This window comes from Canis lupus, chromosome 25 (genome assembly GCF_048164855.1).
Source record: "Canis lupus baileyi chromosome 25, mCanLup2.hap1, whole genome shotgun sequence".
Taxonomy (NCBI): domain Eukaryota; kingdom Metazoa; phylum Chordata; class Mammalia; order Carnivora; family Canidae; genus Canis; species Canis lupus.
The window spans coordinates 36026574-36051187 of record NC_132862.1 but is presented as its reverse complement, the minus strand read 5'-3'; the positions used below and the strand labels follow the sequence as shown (position 1 = coordinate 36051187).

General features: G+C 34.8%; 1 protein-coding gene across 3 annotated transcripts; it reads left to right on the top strand.

The window, feature by feature from the left end:
* The first annotated feature begins 8724 nt into the window (after window positions 1-8724).
* LOC140617506 (natural killer cells antigen CD94) lies at window positions 8725-15344 on the top strand. 3 transcript variants are annotated; one of them, XM_072799058.1, is made up of 7 exons: window positions 8725-9032; window positions 9460-9555; window positions 10911-11003; window positions 11149-11211; window positions 12952-13103; window positions 13938-14041; window positions 14891-15344. In XM_072799058.1, exons 2-7 carry the CDS (start codon window positions 9549-9551, stop codon window positions 15009-15011), a joined length of 540 nt encoding a protein of 179 aa, XP_072655159.1. In that variant the 5' UTR covers window positions 8725-9032; window positions 9460-9548; the 3' UTR covers window positions 15012-15344. The 3 variants fall into 3 exon arrangements, with proteins under 3 accessions (XP_072655159.1, XP_072655160.1, XP_072655158.1); XM_072799059.1 differs by lacking the exon at window positions 8725-9032 and adding an exon at window positions 9058-9199; XM_072799057.1 differs by lacking the exon at window positions 8725-9032 and having other exon boundaries at window positions 9246-9555.
* The last annotated feature ends 9270 nt before the right edge of the window (window positions 15345-24614 follow it).

The following is a 24614-nucleotide window of genomic DNA, read 5'->3' as shown; positions in this document are numbered from 1 at the left end:
CCCTGAGTTGTATCTTGTGTCTTTGTGGTGTTTGTTCTACATCATTACTGGACACAGAACAGAGACTAATCTGATATACAGCCTTATTTAAAAAAATATATTTATTTATTTGAGACACACAGAGAGAGGCAAAGGCATAGGCAGAAGGAAAAGCAGGCTCCTTGAAAGGAGCCCAATGTGGGACTCAATCCTGGACCCCGGGATCATGCCCTGAGGAAAAGGCAGACACTCAATCACAGAGCCACCTGGGCTGCCCCAATGAACTACCTTTAAATAGTGATTTAATGTTGAAATACTGGTTTTAATACATTCAGATGTCAGCTCACTTTTGCATCAAAGCTGTTCCTAATCTGTATCTGTAAAAATTTATAATTCTCATATCATAGAACATGGGATTTTGTTCCTTACTGTTGAAGAGGAAGAATGAAACTCATTCAGATTAACCAATGGCAATGTCAAATTATTTAGTATTTCACTTTAATGGTACAACCAAGCAAATAGCCAACATATGATATTCTCGGATACCTCAGCCTACTAATCAATATTCTTACAGTGTGCATAGTGAAATAACAACACAGAACACCCACATTTCTTCTCATACCAGTCACTACAAAGACTATGAGCATTAGCTGCATTTAAATAACTTGGGAGAAAGTAAACAATACAAGCTTTTCCTGTTCCCTTTTTAAATTTTCAGCACTCTGGAGGTGCCTATAACCAGGAAAAATTCACATTAAATAAGTCAATTATAAAATGTAGTATATGTAATATAAATATGTAATATAAATATTTTTTTCTTTTTTTATTTTTATTTATTTATGATAGGCACACAGTGAGAGAGAGAGAGGCAGAGACATAGGCAGAGGGAGAAGCAGGCTCCATGCACCGGGAGCCCGACATGGGATTCGATCCCGCATCTCCAGGATCGCGCCCTGGGCCAAAGGCAGGCGCTAAACCGCTGCGCCACCCAGGGATCCCTAAAATAAATATTTTTTATTATTCTAAGGTTACAGGAAAAAAAATCAAATTCTTTATCACTGGCAAAGAAGGTTTACCCCAACCAAGACATAATTTGTATTTTCTGCTTCATGTCATGAAGCTGATTCACCAGATCTAACTCTACTGTCTCACAGCATGTTGGATGCACCCCTTCTCTATTATTAAAAAATTGTGTTATAATTTTCTAACATTTTCACTAGACAGAGATCTTAAAATAAGATGTAACATTTATTTTCATCATTCTACCTGCCTGGAATATTGTAAACATGATATTCACATGTGGTGAATAGTAAATATCTTTTAATCTTTAACTACTACTGATAAGTTATAATGTTTACTTTGCACTTATATCTTTCTGGTTAAAGATTTGTCACCTCTTCCACCACACAAACACACACACGGAAGTAGGGTAAAATCTTTTTTTTTTTTCCTATGAAATCTAACTGCAAACAAATAATTTTTTAAAGAACCATCCACTTTGGTACCAATATCTCTCCAAGTGAATTATTTTATATCTGAGAGTATCATTAAATTCACAAATAGATATTAGCATTTATAGACAGATTGAAAAAATAAGTCATGTTTTTTAGAAGACAGAGGCATGAATATAGGCAACCCAGGAAACAAAGCATATACTGAAAGCAATTAGAGGTTTAAAAGTTTTGGTGACAACTTAGTTTAATTATCTGTTGATATCTAGGTTTAACCTCCATAAAAACAAATAGTACATAGTCAAGTATGTGTGTGTGAATATATTTACATATTAGTGATTATTAAATATTATTACATCTATTATTAAACATTAAATGTTTTAAAATTTTTTCAATGATTTTTATTTATTAGAGAGAGGGGGTGAGCACAAGTGGGGCAGGAGGAGCAGAGGGAGAGGGAGAAGCAAACTACCTGTTAAGCTGGGAGTCCAACTCACTCAGGACTTGATCCCAGGAGCCTGAGATCATGACCTGAGCTGAAGGCAGACACTTAACTGACTGAGCCACCTGGGTGCCCCTAAACATTAAATATTTATGTATTTGTAGACATATGTAAATATAGGTTATTATTATTATATAGAAAATATGCATCCAGACATCGGTGGTTATTAATGTGTCTAAAAATTGAAGATTCAATATTACCAGGACAAATGAGGCAAAATAATATACATCATCTTGTAGTTACACAAAGTGACTCTCTACATTTTGATCTATCCCTTGATAATCCTCTGTGTTTTCAACTATATAACTTAAGAAATAATGCTATCGGTAATATAGGGTTTATGAAAATTAAATAAATTATGCAAACATAACACAAAGCCTGGTATATAGTAAATTGAAAAATTAACTGTTTTACAGATAATTATTAAATATGAAATATGTTATATGTAACATCTATTGTGAAAATCTTGTGAATTTAAAGGAAAATAAAGTGTTAGGTATCATTACTATTGGTGTTATTAGGGAATGAGAAAAATGATACAAATGGAAAAACTAGAATGTTAGAAATGTTGGAAACTGAGCCTAATAGTTCTGTAATCATTTTTGTGCCACCCTCATAATTTCTTTCTCTTCTTTCTTTCTTTCTTTCTTCTTTCTTTCTTTCTTTCTTTCTTTCTTTCTTTCTTTCTTTCTTTCTTTCTTTCTTTCTTTCTTTCTTTCTTTCTTTCTTTCTTCTTTCTTCTTTTTCTTCTTCTTCTTCTTCTTCTTCTTCTTCTTCTTCTTCTTCTTCTTCTTCTTTCTTTCTTTCTTTCTTTCTTTCTCCTTCCTTCCTTCCTCTTCTTCTTCTTTTTTCTTTCTTTTCCTTACCTTTTTTCATTTTCTTTTCTTGCCAAATTTATGTACCACCAAAAATATGTACTTGTTTTTATGTAACTTGATTCACATTAAAAACTTAAATTACAAATAAATAAATAAAAGACTCCTTCTCTACCAAAGAATTAGGTAGGGACACATTATAACATTTTTAAGAATAATCTTTTATATGCCTCTTTTTCCTCAGATTTAGTTCAGGCTGTTGGATTTGGGAAATGTATAAATTTATTGACCCTCACTGGATGAGAGACCAGTATGAAAACTAAAAAGTGAGTTCTCTCCAGACTGACAGACTTTTTACTGATCTGAATAATTTCCTGTTTGGTGCTCATGTGTCTTACTATTCTTAAGGAATTCTTTTAACTTCCCTTGTCTTTTCTTTATGCTCAAGTTTCATCAAGAAATACCCATCATAGGGCTTTACAATGCATATAGTTTTGGTCTAAAGGTCAAGAAAGAGGCTCTGTGCCATTTCACAGATACGTAGTAAAAATACGTCAATCTTAGACTTTAGGAAGTAAACAATTTGTCACTTTGGTGTTATTTCAGAGTGAGAACCTAAAACCCCACCCAACAGCTCACCACAAATAAACTGTTTCCATCTACATGGGAATAGACAAGCCACAGCTAACAAACTCTGAAACTCTTGCAGGAGGGCCATATACTCTACTCAAGTCTCCTGTTTAGGGACTTATTAATGAGAAGAGATATGCTTTATGGGCTGAAATTAAGAAATATAGAAACAAATTGTAGGATTTTTTTTCCATTCTGGTTTTATCAACTCCTCTCTGCCCTTAATAATCAGAGATTGCCAATGTTTTATCCATAATCTATGTTACCAATTAGGACATTATTTTGAATGCTTCTTTTCCTGTGGTAGACATCTTACTTTATAAAATAGCTATTATGCAGTGTTAAGTGCTGAGAAATATCTAAATATATCCAAAACTTTCACATTATTTTGCTTCTTTCATCCAGATCTGAGTAAGCAATTCCTGAACCAGATGCAGAGGTGGCTGTTTCTTTGGTTTTGTTGCTTGTTTATCTATTTCTTTTGATGGAATGCAGTTTTCTGGTACTTTATTTTTTTAAGGTTTTGTTTATTTATTCATGAGAGACACACAGAGAGAGGCAGAGACATAAGCAGAGGGAGAAGCAGGCTCCCTGCAGGGAGCCTGATATGGGACTTCATCCCAGGATCCTGGAATCATGCCCTGAGCAGACGGCAGACACTCAGCCAACTGATCCACCCAGGTGCCTGCCCTGGTACTTTAATTTCATGAGTGAAAAAGGAAAGATTCTTGTGTAACATCTTTGATTAATATCCATGATTGAATTTGTAACTATCAGTTAAATCACAACTGTAAAATGATACCCTACTTGTCAAAGCAACAATGAAGTATCTAAAACCCATAATATAGTTGCACAGATATTGGGTAACAAATTAGTGATCAAATTAAAACAATATGTTGAGGGGTACTTGGGTGGCTGAGTTGGTTAAGCATCTGCCATGAGCTCAGGTTATTATCCTGGGGTCCTGGAATTGAGAGCCCCAGGTTGGGCTCCCTGCTCAGCAGGGAGTCTGTTTCTCTCTCTTCCTTTGCCTGCTGCTCCCCCACTCATGCTCTCTCTTTCTCTCTCTCTCTCTCAAGTAAATAAATAAATAAATAAATAAATAAATAAATAACAATGTGCTGAATAAGAACTGAAAAATCAGCATTTCTACTAATGGCAAATATTTCCTCACTTGATGGAGCTACAAAATGATCATATCAATCCCTTAGAAAAGGCCAGAGCAAGACCCTATACAGAACAATCCTAGTCAATTATTAAGAAAGTTCTACTGGTAGAACTGAATGACCAGTAAGAATCTGGTTACTCAGTTTAATGTCAGAGTCTCGGACAAGAATATTCAAAGGTGGTCTATTGCTAGGTTTACTTGTATAATCTTTACATTAAAGAAAGTATTGGATAAAACAGAATATCTGGTGTGTTAATAAATTTCTACATCAATAAAATAGTAAAATGCCCAAGTACATCACTAGGATTAAATGTACTGGTACTGGTAAATGTATGCTCATACATTTAATGAGACGTTCAATCAAACATTAGAACGGCATGCGATATGTGCTCAATAAATGTTAAAAACTTCCCCTGCGAAGTCAACTTATTAAAGTAAAAATTGGTAAACTAAGGAAAAATTCCAGTCATTTATTTGCCTTTTCTTTAACAACCAAACTCCAGAATAACAAAATTAATGGTGGTAAATACTTTCTAAAATATAAAAACAAAGATTACATGATGGTGGCTGCACAAATGTATACACAAAACAAAATTGCATAATTCTATACACATACACACACTCAAGCAAATAAATGCATATAAAACTGGTGAAATCTGAATACCTTATGGATTGTATGAATGTCAATGTCTTGGCTTTGAAATTGTACTCTGTGTAAGATATTACCATAGGGAAAACTAAGTGAAGGGTACCAGGAAACTACCTGTACTGTATTAATTTTGCAACTTTTTGTCAATCTATATTCATTGTAACATTAGAAAAAGTGAAAAAAAATGAAGTTAACAGAAGATTAGCATTAGCTATTTTCATTTCCCTTTCTTATGGTACACTGTCCTCTTTATAAAGTCAAATTCTGTTATTTTCTTTAATAAAAAATTTATTCCACATCAGAAATAGCAAATTGAGGGGCACCTGGGGGCTCAGTCGGTTAAGCACCTGACTTGATTTCAGCCCAGGTCTTGATCTCAAGGTCATGAGTTCAAGTGACACATTGGGCCCCACACTGGGTGTGGAGCCTACTGAAAGAAAGAGGAAAGAAGAAAGAAAGAAAGAAAGAAAGAAAGAAAGAAAGAAAGAAAGAAAGAAAGAAAGAAAGAAAGAAAGAAAGAAAGAAAGAAAAAGAAAGAAAGAGGAAAGAAAGAAAGGGGAAAGAAAGAAAGAGGAAGAAGAAAGAAAGAAAGAAAAGAAAGAAAGAAAGAGAAAGAAAGAAGAAAGAAAGAAAGAAAAGAAAAGAAGAACTTCAGAGATGGTGGATATGCTCATTTTTTTTTCAAATCAAAGCTCATGGGAGTCATTGCTTATCTGTTGTCACATTCTTTCTTAATAAACCTGGACTTGAGTTGATTATAATTGGTACACAGTAAGTTCACTCTTTTCATGGTGCTTCAAAATAAACTTTTACATGTTGATCAGTGGTAGACTCATTCAAAGACCTGTCTTAAGAAAAAACAAAACAAAACAAAACAAAAACAAAAACAAATAGTTTCAAAAAACTATTGAAAGGGGCAAACAACTTCCTGAAGCTCATCTTTTTAGAAATTTAATGCCTTGCATTTCCTTTAGATGATCATTACTATTCATTTTGTTTTGGGTAAATTTGAGCCCTCTCCAGTGTAATTTGCATCTGGTCTACTCAGTGTCAACCAGAGGCAGAGAGTCCTTGGATGACTCTCTCAAGAACTTGAGGAAAATAAGCTAAACACAAAATAGTTTATATTATATTGTTCTAGTCATGTAAATTTCAAAATGGTAGTTTTTGCATTTTAAGTCAAGATAGTTTTGGAGTCAGGATGATGGTGATACCTGGAATGAGAAAGATAGTAGTAACTACCAGGTTAAGTGAAGAAAGATCTTGGGGTGCTGGAAATGCTCTATTTCTTGATGGGGGTGGTAGATACCAGTGTTGCCTCTGATAATTCATTAGAATTTTTGTTCTTCTTACTTTTCAATATGTCTGTTATATTTTGTTAAAAAAGATGGGAAGAAAATATGTGTGTTGAATTTTTTTCATCTTACTTAGGTTTTGGTTTGAGGCATGTCTGTTATGTATTTATCACGTTACAGTAACCACAGTTCTGTATTTCCAAGTCCAATTTATCCTACAAGCTCATGCTCAAATTTCAATTTTAATATGAGTCCTTTATTTCTTTCTGAAGTTGTCTCTCCCTCCTCTGTTTCTCTGTTCTGTTCCAGTAATGAAGTATAAATGAGAAGGAGCTGGCATTTTAGTGTATTTTGGGTAAAGGGTAGAGAGGAATCAATATTTTCTCAAACTGAGTGTCTCACATTTTCCTTTGGGTGGCATTGAAAAATACTTCAAGATTAAGCTGAATACTTTTGATTTGATTGTTAGATATTGCATGAACTTTTGAACAAATTATCTGGCTGTTCCCTGTACCCTAAAATGGTCATTATAAAACTGACATAAGATTCCTTACCAAATTACTTGAATGGCATAAGATTCAGGTTTCTGGGAAAAGGTTAAGAAACTCTTTGGAAAATTTACAATTAGTAAAAATAGACTTATTAAATATTAGAATGCAAACACTTGTGTTCCCATGAAAATAGTTTAATTATGAGTAAAAATATGTATTCAATATTCTTACCAGTTGATGTTTCATTTAAGTAAAGTGATTAGGGATCCCTGGGTGGCGCAGCGGTTTGGCGCGGGCCTTTGGCCCAGGGCGCGATCCTGGAGACCCAGAATCGAATCCCATGTCGGGCTCCCGGTGCATGGAGCCTGTTTCTTCCTCTGCCTATGTCTCTGCCTCTCTCTCTCTCTCTGTGACTATCATAAATAAATAAAAATTAAAATAAAAAAAGTAAAGTGATTAGGTTCATGTTTTGTACTTTAGGTGAGTGGAGATAAAAATAGGCAATCATAATTCGAACAGGAGGCTTTAAAATAGTGTAGAACTTCATTCATTAAATTAAAAAAAGAACTTCATTTTTTTTTTAAATTTAAATTCAATTTGCCAACATACAGTATAACACCCAGTGCTTATCCCATCATGTACCCTCATTAATGCTCATCACCCAGTTACCACTTCCCCCACCAGGTTGCCTTCAGCAATCTGTTTCCCAGGGTCAAGTCTCTCATGGTTTGTCTTCCTCTCTAATTTTTCCCACTCAGTTTCCCTGCTTTCCCTTATAGTCCCTTTTATTATTTCTTACATTCCACATATGAATGCCACCATATGATAATATGATAATTGTCTTTCTCCAATTGACTTATTTCACTCAGCATAATACCTTCCAGTTCCATCCATGTCAAAGCAAATGATAGACATTCGTCTTTTCTGATGGCTGAGTAATATTCCATTGTATATATAGACCACAACTTCTTTATCCAATTATCTGTTGAAGGACATCTTGGCTCCTTCCACAGTTTGGCTGTTGTGAACATCGCTGCTATGAACATTGGGGTGCAGGTGTCTCATTATTTCACTACATCAATATCTTTGGGGTAAATATCCAGTACTGCAATTGCTGGGTCATAGGGTAGCTCTATTTTTATCTTCTTGAGGAAACTCCACACTGTTTTCCAGAGTGGCTGTAGCAGCTTGGATTCCCACCAACAGTGCAAGAGGGTTCCCCTTTCTCCACATCCTTTCCAACATTTGTTGTTTCCTGTCTTGTAGCCATAGCAGTTCATTCTTATCCATTGTTTTTTTTTTAATGATTAAACATTTTTTTGAATCATAACAATTTTAACTCATTTCTATCATTTGTTTTAAATAATGGGGCTTTTTTGCATCTCTGAAATAACATGTAGAACATGTGGAACCATATTAGAGGTATGAATATAAAAGTCCATCATTTTAAGGAAAAAAGTTCTGCTTGGCTGTATTTGAAACTTGTGCTGACTATAGAAATTATAGGACATATGCAAGTGCTTTAGCCACAAAGTTTCATTGAATTCAAATGTCCCAAGATGGGACATCTAATTACTTAGGGAGGAAGTGTTTAAGACATTTATGTTCTGATGTCTCCTAAGATAAGTATAGTTTGGTGGTGATTTATAAACCATAAGTGGATGGGCAAAAAGAAAGGGAGAGTGAGAGAAATGGGTTATGTGATTACTTGCTTGTTATAAGAGAAAATAATGTTGGATGGAGCATGAGTTAAATAGCTGAGTCTGATGGCATTCATTTACTTTATTCAAAATGCAGCATGCCCAGATTTGCATAGAAAAAGATAAATCTATGATTCCTTGTGCAATTGGGGCTTCAGGGACTGGGATTATTTTACATGTTTGATTTTCTAAACAGGGCTCTTCGATGAACTCACTACCATTTTAGGTCAGATGTTCACTTAATACTTGGTTTTGGGAGGATGGCTCCATTTCCCACCCCCGTAATTTGTTAAGTGTTAAGTGTCTGGTAGTACTGATGCTCTTCTGAAGACTTTTTTGAATTTAACCTCAGGTAAGACCAAGGGAATTTACAATGTGTAGAACTGCACTCAAGGTAAAGCCTCAGAGTGTGAAATTTTAGATGAGAAAACAAAGGAAACAGGATAACAATTCATCTCTACCTGGATTACTCAAAGGGTGAAAACCCCAAATTTCCCATTTTCCAAAAGATTTTTTAAGGTGACTTTTATTCATATATTGAAAAAAAAATCCCTCTCATGTTCTTTAATAATAGTCAAAGGGTTTGCATGACACGTGTACTGTGAGAATTTCCTGCCTGTGCTGTGGTTCCTGGAACATTTTAGAAGCTAGTAACTTTACTGCTTCTTGTTCACCAATAGAAGATTCACCAATAGAAGATTCAAGAACACTGTTCAAATAAATATTTCTTCTCTTTTTTTCTTTGAAATTTCTTCATGCATGACTTTTGGATTATTTAGCCTCCAGCTCAGCTCCGTGGACTAATACAGTATTCTTCGTGATTAAGCACACATTGTGTCCTGCTGGCATCAACACTGGAACATTTCTCATGGCAGGTATGTGAAACCCAAGTCCTAAAATTCTAAAAAATGAAACAAACCAGAAAAGGTATCTCAGGGATGTGGCCAATTTCAGGGCAGTACTTTTTAAAAAAAAAGTGGATATTTTTAGGCTTTCCATGTATCAGCGCTTTCCAGTCCTGATTATCTATAACTTAGAAATGATTTTGTGAAGCTTTTTCAGCAGGTTTAAAGAGTGGCTTCTGAAAGGGATAGCTCTAAATCTGAATGCAAATTGAATTTGCTGTCTGTTAGTGACTCTTTGCAAGTGTGCTAATGTTAATGCCAAATCTAATGTTGAGTTGTTTTATGGTAAATGCAAATAAGCAGTAGTTTTTGGTATGAGAAAACGTAATGCTCTTTCCAAACAAATGTTTCAACCAAAATTGTTGCTTATATATCATAATTTAATGTACCGGGAAATGAATCCAGGACCCTAAGTTGTTACCCATACATCATACCAGGTAGAGTACTCATATCTTCTCTTTCCAATAAAATCTCTACAAAGCTACATGCAGTTGGATCTTTTTTCTTTCTTTCTTTCTTTCTTTCTTTCTTTCTTTCTTTCTTTCTTTCTTTCTTTTTTCTTTCTTTTTCTTTCTTTCGATTTTATTTATTTATTCATGAGAGACACAGAGTGAGGCAGAGACATAGGCAGAGGGAAAAACAGGCTCCCTTAGGGAGCCTGATTCAGGTCTTGATCCCAGGACCCTGCCATCACACCCTGAAGTGAAGGCAGCTGCTCAACTACTGAGCCACCCAGGCACCCCTGGACATTTCTTAAGTAGAGAATAGAAGGCCACATTTTCAAGTACTATTGTGGCAGTGATAGAAGATGCTAAGGAAAAAAAAAGATTTTGGGCCTAGACAAACTTTCATTTGATTTCTGACTCGAATACTCACTTGCTTTGATACCTGGAGAAAGTAACTTATTAATGGACCTTACAGTTTCTTATCTATTTAATAGGAATTATCTTGTGATTCTTGTTGAGATGTCAAAAATATCTATTATGTAAGCCCATAAAACATAACTTGATGTCTGTTGATTTCTTCTTACTCCAGATCCCTAAGCTTCTTTGTTGAATTTAGCAATAAATAGCAAATCCACTTTACTGAGCCAGGACTGGTAAAGGAGAAAAGTTAGAGATAATCTCACTAAATAATAAATTACACCACATAAAAATTTGAATATTGAGAGGAGTCTTGAAGGAGATATTGTCATCTTCTAGTGCAAGATGGTTGGGTTATCAAATCAAATAATGTTTTGGATTCTCTCTCACCGTGTTGCTTTTAAGAACTTCAGTTCTTGCATTTGTTCTTTAAATCATCATTGTATCTCTCTTTCATTACAGTTTCTCAGACCACTCTATGGAATTTGATTTCTGGGATCTTAGGAGTAATATGCCTTTTGTTGATGACTACAATGGGAATTTTGTTGAAAAATTGTAAGTTTTTCTAGACAAATTTGTATAAAGACCATACCTGTAGTGAAACCATTCAATAATAAAGGTTTCATTTTACTAATGTGTAATATTTTATTATTTCATGAGCTTGTATCCAATGGAGTGAATTTTTAATCATTTTTTATAGTATTACTTACAGAAAGTATTCAGCCAACATTGTCACCAGGACCAATCACAGAACTCCAAAAAGGTAGGTTCCATACTTTGGAAAACCTTAGTGTTGGTAGAGGATGAAATAGACAGTTTCTTATTTTTCTCACATAGAGCATGATGGAATAGTACACTTAGTAATACAAATTTACCTACTAATTGTAAGATAGTCACGTTTCATAATTCTCTATTATAAAAGACATTAAATAACATTGAATATAACAGTGCATCATTCACATATTTAAGTAATAAGGAAATATTAGCTTGAAATGACATATTTTCCCCAAAGACGTGCTCATGTTTTAGTGACAAATCAAAAATTAGTTACAGTAAATACTACAGTTAATCCTAATTACCTGTCGCTTTGCTCAGAGACCATACTTTTATATCTCTTTACCTTTCCTTCTGCTTTTTGAATATAGTGCACAGATTTCTGTAATTTTAAACCCTTATTATCCAGTGAAAGCCAGCTCAAAGTCCAGTTTTTAAGGTATTTTTTCCAAATAGTCTCCAAATTATTCACCATCTTCTGTACATATAGCATCTTCTGTTCATATAGCACTTTTTTTAAAATTTTTATTTATTCATGATAGGCACACAGTGAGAGAGAGAGAGGCAGAGACACAGGCAGAGGGAGAAGCAGGCTCCATGCACCGGGAGCCTGACGTGGGATTCGATCCCGGATCTCCAGGATCGCGCCCTGGGCTAAAGGCAGGCGCCAAACCGCTGCGCCACCCAGGAATCCCTCATATAGCACTTTATTCTTTTTTCTCTTAGCATTCTTTTCCATCTGTATTGAGATATTATTGATATATAATGATGTGTAAGTTTAAAATAATCAACAGTTTGATTTGATACACTTGTATGTTGTAATATGGTTACTACCATGACATTAGCTAATACCTCTATCATGTCACATAATTACCATTTCTTTCTTTCTTTTTTTTTTTTTTTTGTGGTGAAAGCATTCAGGATCTACCTTTTTAGCAACTTGCAGGTATACAATACAGTTTTGCTGACTGAAATCATAACTCTGTGCATGAGATCCACAGAACTTATTCACATTTTAACTGGAAGTGTGTCCCCATTGACTGACATCTCTCCATTTACCCTACTCTCCAGCTCCTAGTAACACCATTCTACCTTACACTTCAACACCATTAATTTGACAGAGATTTGAGTGCCTACCATGTGTCTTGACTTTTATGACTGAGGATAGTAAATGTTCAAGATGCTATCACTGGTAAACTGTATGATCTTCAAGCTAATTGTTTTATTTATCTTTATTTTGAAAATAAAATATACACATACTGGAATTCTCCAATTTGTTCCATTTTTTTTTCTGACTCAGAAAATATGCTAAAATAGTCTCCTTTAAATATCTCTTTCATCTAGTTTACTCCTGTTTACACAACAGAGCTCAACTTAGGGTCACTTCCTTAAAAAGGTTCTTTAGCCACCTTTCAAATTACACTCTGCTACCTGATGTTTTAACATACTGACTTTATCTTGTGTATATTTATGAAAATTATCATTAAACATAATTAGTAAATGATTGAAATTATATAGTTCTGACCCTATGTCTAGAATATAATCTCTATTAGGAAAAAGGGTTAAGACCGACTTGTTCATATCAATAGCCCCTGAACTATGGTATATGTAGTATTTACTCAAAGTATATTTGTGGAAAGTAGTGAATAAATAACAACTGATTTTTGAATGAGTAAACAGCATTGAAAAAAATGAATGTCCTAAGTCATCTTTTATTTTTTTCTCTTAGGCTCTGATTGTTGTTCTTGCCCAAAAAGGTGGATTGGGCACCAATGCAACTGCTACTTGTTTTTTGATGAATTAAAATCTTGGACAGAAAGTCGTGATTTCTGTGCTTCACAGAATTCCAGTCTACTTCACATTCAAAACAGAGATGAATTGGCATGTATTTAATTCTGGCTTATTTCCTACATTTTCTTTGATCTAGGAAAATATGCTAAGGAAGCTGAGTACTTTGATTTGTCTTTATAATTAGATAGTAATGCATGATTATTATTTGAACTAATGACTTACTATTTACTATGCCTTGAAACAATCATTATAAAACTTAAACATAAAATTTGTCAAAGATTTATATTATAGGAATAAAAACCAAGTTAGATTGCAGGTAAAGTACAAGGAAAGATTTAGAGAGAATTCAAAGAACAAATAATAGGACATTATTTTTATTCAAAGACTGAAAACAATTTTGTAATTTTTTGTTCATTAGTTGAATTTATAATTTCTTTTGTAATTATGCATCTTCTCTCATCATTCTGAGGTATAATGTGTGATAAGTATGGAGAGTATGATAAAAAATTACCCAATTTAAGAAAAAGTGAAAGCTTTCTCTAGCTGCATGGAGTACCTGTCCTGAGTATAAGTTGAGTAGACTATATCCATGAAATTTGTCCTCTAGATACTGTTGATATGGGATCAAACTTGATTGTAATCTTCTGTGAAGGAGGTGTTCGATGAAAGCTCTTACTTCTTTCTAACGTTTTTTATTCCTCTAAGATGTGATATTTTGTAGTATTTATTTATATATCATAAATGAATAGATAGGAGGATAAGGAAGAAAAATGAGGCATGGGACTATACTTCCTAAACTGGTCATTAAAAATGATCGGAATTTGTGTGATTGAAAGTCTACTGTGCTGCTGACACTCTTAAAAATACATTATTTCCAGAGTAGATTCAAATTACAGTAATATGTTTGTCTCTGTTTCCAATCAGCGTTTTGTGAGCTCCAGTAAGTATTTTTACTGGATTGGAGTCTATTACAGTAAAGAAAATGGTACCTGGTTGTGGGAAAATGGCTTGGCTCTCCCTCAAGATCTGTAAGTTTCTGACAGACAAGTTCTTTTTATTTATTTCTTTTTTTTTAAGGGTTTTTTGTTGTTGTTGTTGTTCCTTAGGAATTTATCTATAGATATCACCAGAGAATGTAACATTTGGGACTCTATAGCTAAGATAACCTATCTAAGGCATGAAAATACAGAAAAAATAGAAGATCTAACAAAATATCAATTTTAGCTCCATCTAGATTATCCACATTTATGCTTAAGTGACATGATGTTGGTGTACTTTTAACCATAAAACAACTTTTGACCTTTTTGAAAATTGTTTGCCTTGTATGAGCACTTGGATGTGTATGTGCATGTACAGATGCTCATCTTCACAGAAGCCAGGGAAAATAGCATATCCATTATTGTCTTTACTCTGGTTGAGCCCATTATTTTTGGCATACTCTTATGTTTCAAATATTTTGGACTTATTTTCTGTATATTTGTAATCTTTGGATCTTATTTTCATTCGTAAAGATGGGATTTGCAGCATCAGACAATCATAATTTTTTTGCTTGGATTTGTTTTCTCAGACTAGATTATCCAGTATATCTTTAAACAAAATGGAAGCAAAGCATATCATATTGAAAAATCATAAATAACAACCGCAAAAACGGAAAATCCTTAGCTTAATGATGTTGATTATTGAGACAATAACTGAGTTTTCATACTACTGTGCTCTGAAATTGTGAAAATGTCACTCTTGAACAACAAAAAATTGACTCAATATGTTAGTTATCTCATTCAAGTGCTTTTAAAAGCTCTATAATTTAATATAAAACACTATCTCTGAATATTCTCATTTACTTTTCTCATATGTTAACATTTTATTTTTCATTACAGGTTGCAAACAATTCAAACTTTTGATACAAAGAAATGTGTAATATATAGCTCAAGCCACAGTGTTTTGGATGTATCCTGTGAAGATAAAAGTCGTTTTATATGTAAGCAAGAGCTTATGTAGGTATTTCTTGGAGCAAAAGAGTGGGCAGTGAAGAAGAATCAGTAGTACTAAGAACATGGCTGTATCTCTTAAATTATTGCTAATTATCCTGTCACCTGTAAAACGTTTCAAATTATGTCTTGTGATACAATTTTCATATATTTGAAGTCATGTGTTTTCAAATTGATGAAATTTTGGCACCTATACTTCAATAACAAAGCATCAAGGTGAAGAATTTCAGGAATATTGTGATTTAATGTATATGTTCAATATTAAATTTAATATACTTTTAGCATATATTCTTATAAATTTTCTTTGCAGAAATTCAAATAAAATAATTTGTATAAAATGACATATATCAATGTCATTTCAGTTCTTTTATAAGACATAGTAAATTGGGAAGTCCCATCTTCATCTCACTTTTCTGGAGCTTAGTTCTTTCTGGATATCTATATTTTTTAATTTAGAGCTTAAGGTGTCATATGATAGCATCCTCATGTGTATCATCAGACTTTAGAGGGGACATATTTGTGTTCTTTCCATGATGGTCCTGATTCTGTAGAATAATTTTGAGTCTTTGTGCAAATAGGTGGTTCCCATGTGATTGCTTTTAGATTTTGCATGGGTAAACAGAATCCAAGCTTGATCACATGAATTTGCAATACTTACTTTTTACTCTACACATTTCTTGCCTTATGCTTATCCAATGGTAAAAAGTCACCAAGATGTAAACTGAAGATCTTCCTCACCCCTTTTTAAATTTAAATTCAATTTGCAAACATATAGTATAATACCTAGTGTTCATTCCATCAAGTGCCCTCCTTAGTGCCCATCACCTAGTCTCCCCATCCCCTCACCCACCTCCCTTCCACAATGCTTTGTTTGTTTCCCAGAGTTAGGAGTCTCTCATGGTTTGTCTTCCTCTCTAATTTTTCCCCACTCAGTTTTCCTCTTTTCCCTTATATGCTCTTTCACTATTTCTTATATCTCACATATGAGTGAAACCATATGATGATTGTCCTTCCCTGATTGGTTTATTTCACTCAGCATAATACCTTCCAGTTCCATCCATGTCAAAGCAAATGGTAGGCATTCATCCTTTTGATGGCTAATATTCCATTGTATATATATATATATATCACTTCTTTATCCATTCATCTGTTGAAGGACCTCTTGGCTTCTTCCACAGTTAGACTACTGTGGACATTGTTGCTAGGAGCATTGGGTGCAAGTGCCTAATTGTTTCACTACATCAATATCTTGGGGTAAATATCCAGTACTGTAATTGCTGGGTCATAGGGTGGCTCTATTTTTAACTTTTGAGGAACCTCCACACTGGTTTCCAGAGTGGCTGTAGTAGCTTGCATACCCACCAACAGTGCAAGAGGGTCCCCTCTTTCTCCACATCCTCTCTAATATTTGTTGTTTCCTGTCTTGTTAATTTTAGCCATTCTTGCTGGTGTGAGGTGGTATCTATCTCATTGTGATTTTGATTTGTTTTCCCTGATGGCAAGTGATGTGGAGCATTTTTTCATGTGCTTGTTGGCCACATATAGGTCTTCTTTGGAGAAATGTCTGTTCATATCTTCTTCCCATATCATGACTGGATTGTTTCTTGAGTGTTGAATTTGATAAGTTCTTTATAGATCTTGGATACTAGCCCTTTATCTGATACATCATTTACAAATATCTTCTCCGATCCTGTAGGTGGTCTTTTAGTTTTATTGATTGTTTCCTTCACTGTACAGAAGCTTATTATCTTGATGAGGTCCCAATAGTCCATTTTGCTTTTGTTTCCCTTGCCTTCATAGATGTTAAACTGAAGATCTTAATCTCTAATCAACCCCAAACTTTTTCCTGAAAGTTATGTGTCAAATTTGAACAATTCTATTTTTCTGTTGGGGAGGGAGCATCCCATTTAATCAAGGGGGTTCTGAGTGTGTCCAAGAAGGAGTGGAAACATAATAAGGTCTGATTCCTGTGACTTGGTTGAAGTTTTTCTAATCTCACAGATATCAAAAACCAATTCTCTTTTTTAAAACTATTGCATATATATCTTTAAAAATTTATATTAAGGGATCCCTGGGTGGCGCAGCGGTTTAGCGCCTGTCTTTGGCCCAGGGCGTGATCCTGGAGACCCAGGATCGAATCCCACATCCGGCTCCCGGTGCATGGAGCCTGCTTCTCCCTCTGCCTGTGTCTTTGCCTCTCTCTCTCTCTGTGACTATCATAAATAAATGAAAATTTAAAAAAAAATTTATATTAATGTGTTTTTGTTTTCTATTTCAATTAAATTACAATAATTAAGAGCTTCAAATTGATTTTTAATAAAGAGCCAGGAAGAGAAAAGAGCCTGTGTGTTTTGATTCTTAAAATCTAAGGATAATAAGATTGCCCTCTTCACATTCTTGGATGAAGATTAGAAAAAAAGAACATAACTTATATTATGAAAAATACAAGATAATAAAAATCAAATGTTTAACTTGGATTAGGAGGAAACGCATTGTACTTTTTGGACATTTAAAATGTTTTAACTTGGGGTGCCTAGGTGACTCCATCTTTGGGTAAGCATCCAACTCTTTATTTTGGCTTAGGTCATGATCTCAGGTGGTGAGATCAAGCGCCAGGTTGGGCTCCACACTCAGCAGAGAGTCTGAAAGAAAGTCATTCTTTCTCTCCCTCTGCCTCTCCTGCGCACTCTCTAAAATAAATAAATAAATCATTAAAATGTTTTGAGTTTTTTGTCTATGTAAATTCAAGATAATAAACTTTTAATTAAATTAAAAAACAGTATAGATAAACTTATGATGAAAACCAATAGTTTTCTGTCGCAACTATCCTATCTCCCTGTTGTCTTTTGATAAAGCACTTCCTTTGGGTTTTTTGTTTGCTTTTCTATTTGCAGTGGTTTTCTATGTAATGAACCAAGGATGGTCTATTTTTTATAGTTTTGTCCAGGATGAATCACAAGTGTTTTCATTTAACCACACCCAAATATAGCTTCAAATTATTTCTTTTCGTATCATCACCCCATGAGGTGTCCAGAGCCCTGTCTGCCTTTCTACTGAGGACTTCTGAACATTCATTAAAGTTGCAAGAGCAATGAGGGAACAGAAGGTGCTAAATATGATGGGTGATACCTAATTTCAGAGAGTAATCTATGTCAAAAGTTACCTCTAGTGAGAGAGGAATTTTCCTCCCTTCCTGTAGCCTCCTAATATAGCTCAGGTGTTTTTTCAATTTCCATATCCTATTGGGGAATTATGATGAGGAGTCCTGGATTGAAAGGAAACTACTGGTTCCCCACAGTAGTGTGTCTTTCTCACAGCATGATCCAATCATGTTAGTGACACTGAGTCATGACCATCAGACCTGTTTTATTTTTATTAGTGTTCTTCCACTCTTGCCTGAATACTGCTTTCCTTCATCCTGAAAATGTTTTTGTCATCTTTGGGATGGGAAAGACTTCTTTTATACAAAAGTCTGCCTATTAAATATCCCTTTTCCCTTCTACTGTAATTTCTAGTATATTTTTGGGGGAGAAATATTATTTTTCTTTTGTTCTCTGGTTTTGTTTTTGTTGTTATTTTGGTTTTGATTTGTTTTTTTGTTTTATTTTTGGTATGAAATGGGCTAATGCACATGGAAGGATCTAGTTGAGTGAATATCTCAATTTTGAACATAAAACTAATAAAAGGTGAAGGAATGTCCACTCCCCCACCAAAATTACAAAATAATATTGCCACAAGTTAGCTTATTCTTCCTTAATTTTATCCTGTTACCTAAATGCATCCCCTGAACGTATGTAATACATGTTATGTATTGGTACATAACAAATTATGATAAATTTAGAAACTTAAAATGACTCATGTTTGTATGTCATAATATCTATGGATCAGGAGCTGAGCATGGATTATTCCTTATAGCTCAAGGCTTCAAAAGGCTGGAATCCAAGTCATGGCCGTGCTGAATTTTCACCTGAAACTGAGTCCACTTCCAAGTTCATTCAGGCTGATGGCAGATTTGGTCCCTTGTAGCTATAGAACTGAGACCCTTACCTCCTAGTGACTTCCCTTCTCCATACACAGTCACAGGATACTTGCTTCTTCAAGCCCAGAAGTAGTGCACTCCTTTCTCTCTCTCACCTCTAGAGTCTTTTTTAAGTATTTAAGTGATCAGATCAGGTGTACCCAGAATATGCTCTTTTGATTAACTTAAAATTGACTGATTTAGAACCTTAGTTACATCTGAGAAATAGCCTAATCTTTCCACATAATATCACTTAATCACAGAGCAACATCCTATTATTTTCATAAATCCCACTGAAATTGAAGGGTACATGATTATACATATGTACACCAGGATATGGGAATTTTGAGGTCTTCTTAGAGTTCTGCCTACCATACCACCATAGCCCTAAAAAATATGCTGTTAAGTGCTACTACACAGTTTATTGAATTTAAACATTGACTTTTTTTTTAATTTTTTTTAAATTTTTATTTATTTATGATAGTCACACAGAAAGAGAGAGAGGCAGAGACATAGGCAGAGGGAGAAGCAGGCTCCATGCACCGGGAGTCCGACGTGGGATTCGATCCCGGGTCTCCAGGATCGCGCCCTGGGCCAAAGGCAGGCGCCAAACCGCTGCGCCACCCAGGGATCCCCAAACATTGACTTTTGATTCCAGGTAAGATAACTAAGAATTGAATTCATCTATGCCAGAACAAATAATACTTTAAAATTTTTTTTCCAATATATTAGTTCTTCGTTCCTCCACTACTGACATCTATGTTTGCCTATTAAAGACAAGTTTTCGTATAGCTGGATTGAGATCTTTGCTTATTTCCAGAGATGCTTGAGAGTTGTTTTTTGACTCTTGGCTATGATTAGGGCAGTGAGATAGATTACTAAGTAACCAAGTTAGTTAACATAAAAACTTATTAGCATGGGGCACCTGGGTGGCTGAGCCTTTGGCTCAAGGCATGATCCCAGGTCTTGAGATCTAGTCCCACATCAGGCTCCCCACAAGGAGCCTTCTTCTGCCTGTGTCTCTGCCTCTCTCTCTCTGTCATGAATAAAGAGAGAGAAAGAGAGAGAGGCAGAGACATAGGCATAGGGAGAAGCAGGCTCCATGCAGGAAGCCAGACGTGGGACTCAATCCCAGGTCTCCAGGATCACCCCTGGGCTGAGCTGAAGGCAGGGCTAAACCGCTGAGCCACCCGGGCTGCCCATTATTTGCCTTTTTAAAAAGCTTTATGTGAGTATGCTTATTGAAGCCTTATGATTTCTTTCAATTATCTAAATTTAGAAATCTTTGGAACACTTAAACCTCCTTTTTCATTTCCATAATTTTGGGTCTTCTATATTTTTTCTTTCTATGTCTTAGTGTAAGGTTAGAAAGCTTTCTCCAGAAAACTGGATAGTAAATATTTTCAACTTTGAGGGTCGTCTCTGTTGAACTATTTAACTCTACCATTGTAGTGCAAATGAAGACATTGATAATACATAAATTAGTGGTTTGGCTGTATTACAAAAGAACTTCATTTATGGGGATCCCTGGGTGGCTCAGCAGTTTAGCGCCTGCCTTTGGTCCAGGGCGTGATCCTGGAGACCCGGGATGGAGTCCCACATTGGGCTCCCTGCATGGGGCCTGCTTCTCCCTCTGCCTGTGTCTCTACCTCTCTCTTCTCTCTGTGTGTGTGTCTCTCATGAATAAATAAATAAAATCTTAAGAAAAAAAAAAAAGAACTTCATTTACAAAAACAGATAGTGGGAGGAATTTAGTCTATAGGTCATTGTTTGCCAACCCTTGCCAAAGTGGCTAAAATGAGACTATATAGACACCAATCCTATTCTCCTCTTTGCCTTATTACATCTTAGCAGTTGTAAATGTACTTATAAATTTTGCTGTACAAAACCAGTTGTGTCTTATATTATCAATTCATTATAGAAGATGAAAATCTATAAAGTAGGTATGTTAGCCAACCCACAAGGTGTTTGCCAATGATCTTCATCTTCTGGTGTATTTATCTTTGTTTAATTTCCTTTCACATTCTATCAGGGTCATCAATAGAACACAGAGGAAATGATAATATGCCACTTTTAAGGCTAGATCATAAAAGATAGTATGACTTCTTCCTCTTTTCTCTTTTCCATATTACTTGATCTAGGGGAAGCCAGCTACTGACTGTATCATGAGAAACCCTGTTGTAAGGACTCTGTGACAAAGAACTAAAGCCTCCTTGGGCAGTCCAACTGCAGGAAATGAGATTTCCTCTTCCTTGACAGCCTTCCAACTCTCTAGCCTTAGATAAGCCTTCAGATGACATAGTCCCAGCCAGCAGTTTGATGGAAACCTCATGAGAAACCTTGAACCAGATTCATTCTGCTAAGTCGTTCCAAGATTTCTAACCCTCAGAAAGTGTGTGATATAATATTGGTTTTTTTTTAAGCTACTAAGTTTGTAATAATGTATGACATAGCAATAGTATTTCACCAGAAGAGATGAACTACCATAAAGAAACAAACACACAGAGTACTTGAACCGTGATAGTGGTTGGAAGCTGGAAGGCCTAGAATCTGGCTTCTAGTGAGGGCTTACAGGGAGGTGAAAAACATGTTAGAAATTCAAGTAAGAGGAATTCTTACTGTTCAGTGGTATCAAGTTTAGCATCATTGTTGGTCCATAATATAATTTAAAACCATGAAGTTTATGCCTCCAGCTTTGTTCTTCTTGTGTTAGACTGCTTTGATTATGAGATCTTTTGCAAGTCCATATGAATCTTAGGATCTTTTTTCTATTTCTGTATGATTTTCATGGGACTTGTACTGAATCTGAAAATCATGTTGAGGGAATATGGACATTTTAAAAATATAAAATCCTCTGATCTCACCAATCAGTCTGGCCAGACATTCTGCAGTATCTACAAACTTGGTGTTAAGTTCCACATACTTTGTTCTGAGCAGCTTCCAGTCATCTAGTGTATGCAAGTGCTTTGACATAATGGATTCAGTAATCCAGTTCCTCAGGAAGCATCTGTGAAAGTTGGTTATCAGATGTTCTTTCCACTCTTACTCCCCAGAGAGAAGCTAGGAGCTAGAGCATCTTGTCCACTCACTCTGTGTTGGATCTGGAGGAGGAACTATGGAACTATGCTATGACAGCTTCCATCACACACTATCATCTCTGTTTTCACTCGTACCAGGCAATCAGACTCTGCTGGGTCACATCAGCACTTCAAGGAAGGGTAGACAGAAGTCAATCCTATGGGAAGCAGTCCAAAAATTTAGAATATTTGATGTGTTGTCCAACTCTTCTCCTGAGAAGCTGAGAGTTGGAGATTTTTATTTTCTCATTCATTGCTGAGCTGGTGGTGAAGGATATGATGATTGCCAGTCAGTTTTCACTGTTGCCACAGGGAGCTAGATTACACTGGGTGTTATCAATACTCTGAAATAAGCTAGATAAAATCCAGTGGTTTGGGTAGCCTCTGGAAAAGTTAGGGCACTTAGACTCAGTCTACCTCTTCCTTTCACAGAGAAAGCTGAGAACTGAGAGTTTTCTCCTTATTGTATAGACCTGAGCCAGGGTGAACATTATGACAAGAGAATGTCTCAATTTTCCCTACTGGCTTCGAAGTGGATAGTTTTGCACTCACCCAGATTACATGACACCTGTCAGTTAGTTTTAGAATTTCTCATAAAGGGATTTTACCTATGAATTACTATTGAATTGATGTGTTTGTGTTTGCAAGGAGAGTGAAAGACTTCCTGTTTTGCCATCTTGCTGATATCACTTAGCTAATCTTTTTCCCTAGAAGGAAGAATAAAAATAAACATATTATATATTTATAATTTATGTGTATTTATATGTACATATTTCCAGCCTCAAGTGACATAAAACAGAGATACTTAATCATTCAATTTCTAATTTATATTTAAATCAGATTTAAATTGGAATCAAATGTAGCTTCACTGCATTTAAATGAACAAAAATAGCAGTGTGTGTAAGTAGAATTGTGGTTGGATTCATCTTATAACTCGGAGAGCAATTGCCACTATAAACAATTCCATAAAACATATTCTAGCACTAACCAGGACTTTTAATATTTTATAATTACCTGCTGAGGTTCTCTGAACATGATCCTTTGAGATGTTCCTAGTTCCTATAAAACCGATGTTGTAAAATCTAATGTGGTACTTTCTCTGTACGCTTTTACTTGACCCAGGGTTAAAATTGTTAGACTTGCATTTTTTCAGCTATTATGGACTACATCTGTTTGTTAAAATACTAATACTAAAATAACACAGAGGTGCTACGAGAGAGCCAACGCATACAGAGAGAACAGTCATCTCAGTTTTACATTTTAGAATGTTTATTCACTGAAAACCTATGAGTCTTCCATACAAGCTTTTGCTGAATATGAAGTATATTTTAGAGTAAGGATCTAAAAGAAAGAGTTCTTTGATAAATATACTAGCTGAGTCTCTACTTTCATATTGCACAGGTATTGTCTGATTTCACATAGTTTGGGATTTGGTATTTCATAAAGGGTTTGAAATGTAGGACATGTGAGAAAGTTGGAAAAGCATTTTTTTTTTCCTGCAGGAGAAGCAGATAATAATGAAGGGGGGTGCCTCTTAGAGATGCAACTGTGAAAATAAAAATAAAAAATAATATTATCTATTATAATAACATTTAATATTAAAAATAAATTATATTGTTTATTATAATAATAGTTTATAATATTTATAATATATTATATATAAATATATGCGATTTATTATATAACTAAATGAAATAAAATATACATAAATATATAAAATTTAAAATAATATAAATATTACAAATAATAATAATTCTTATTATTATTATTGAGAGATAAGGATTCTGAGAAATGGAAAAAGAAAAAAGACGTCTTTGCCTGCACCCGCATGTCAGCACCATCCATAAAGGAAATCTGCATAGAACAGGGCAGAACTAACAGAAGAGGGAGCTCTCTACCTAGGAACCTGCATGGTTACATGACTATAGGGATAGAAAAAAAAAAACCAGACTACCTCTGCAGAAAATCTCTTAACAATTCAAGAACGTGAATAAAAGATCTACCTATGAAAAGTCATCCATCTGAAAAAGAAAACAACCACAAAGCTGATGAAAACCGCAGTGCCACACAGCAAATTAAATACAAGGTTCTCACATGGTCATAAAAAAGAACAGGAGTACCAAAAAAAAAAAAAATAATAAATAAATAAAAAGGTTGAACTGAAGCAGAAGTCAATGAAATTCAGAAAAACAATAGCTTGCCCAAAGTAAGTGATGAACAGAGATTTACAAGGCAAATGGAAACTAGAAGGAAAAGCAGATGTTGCAAGCTCCATGCTAAATGAAGAATTATACCTAAAGAGAATTAAATGAGACCAAAAAAGATACTTTATAATCTTAAAAGATACATGCTACTATGAAGATTAATAGTGATGAATCTATTCAGTGAGTAACAGTGACTATAAAATATAGAAATTACAGTAGATGTAAGAAGAAATAGGCAGTAACACATTAATTAAAGGTGATTTCAACAGGTCACTGTCAATATAGGACAGCAAGTTTGAACAAAAAAAGTTATG

What these genes read in the sequence shown, in the direction of transcription:
- LOC140617506 (XM_072799058.1), top strand. An exon ending in GGGAATTTTGTTGAAAAATT is followed by an intron (nt 11,004 to 11,148) that starts GTAAGTTTTTCT and finishes CATTTTTTATAG; the next exon opens with TATTACTTACAGAAAGTATT. An exon ending in TTCAAAACAGAGATGAATTG is followed by an intron (nt 13,104 to 13,937) that starts GCATGTATTTAA and finishes GTTTCCAATCAG; the next exon opens with CGTTTTGTGAGCTCCAGTAA.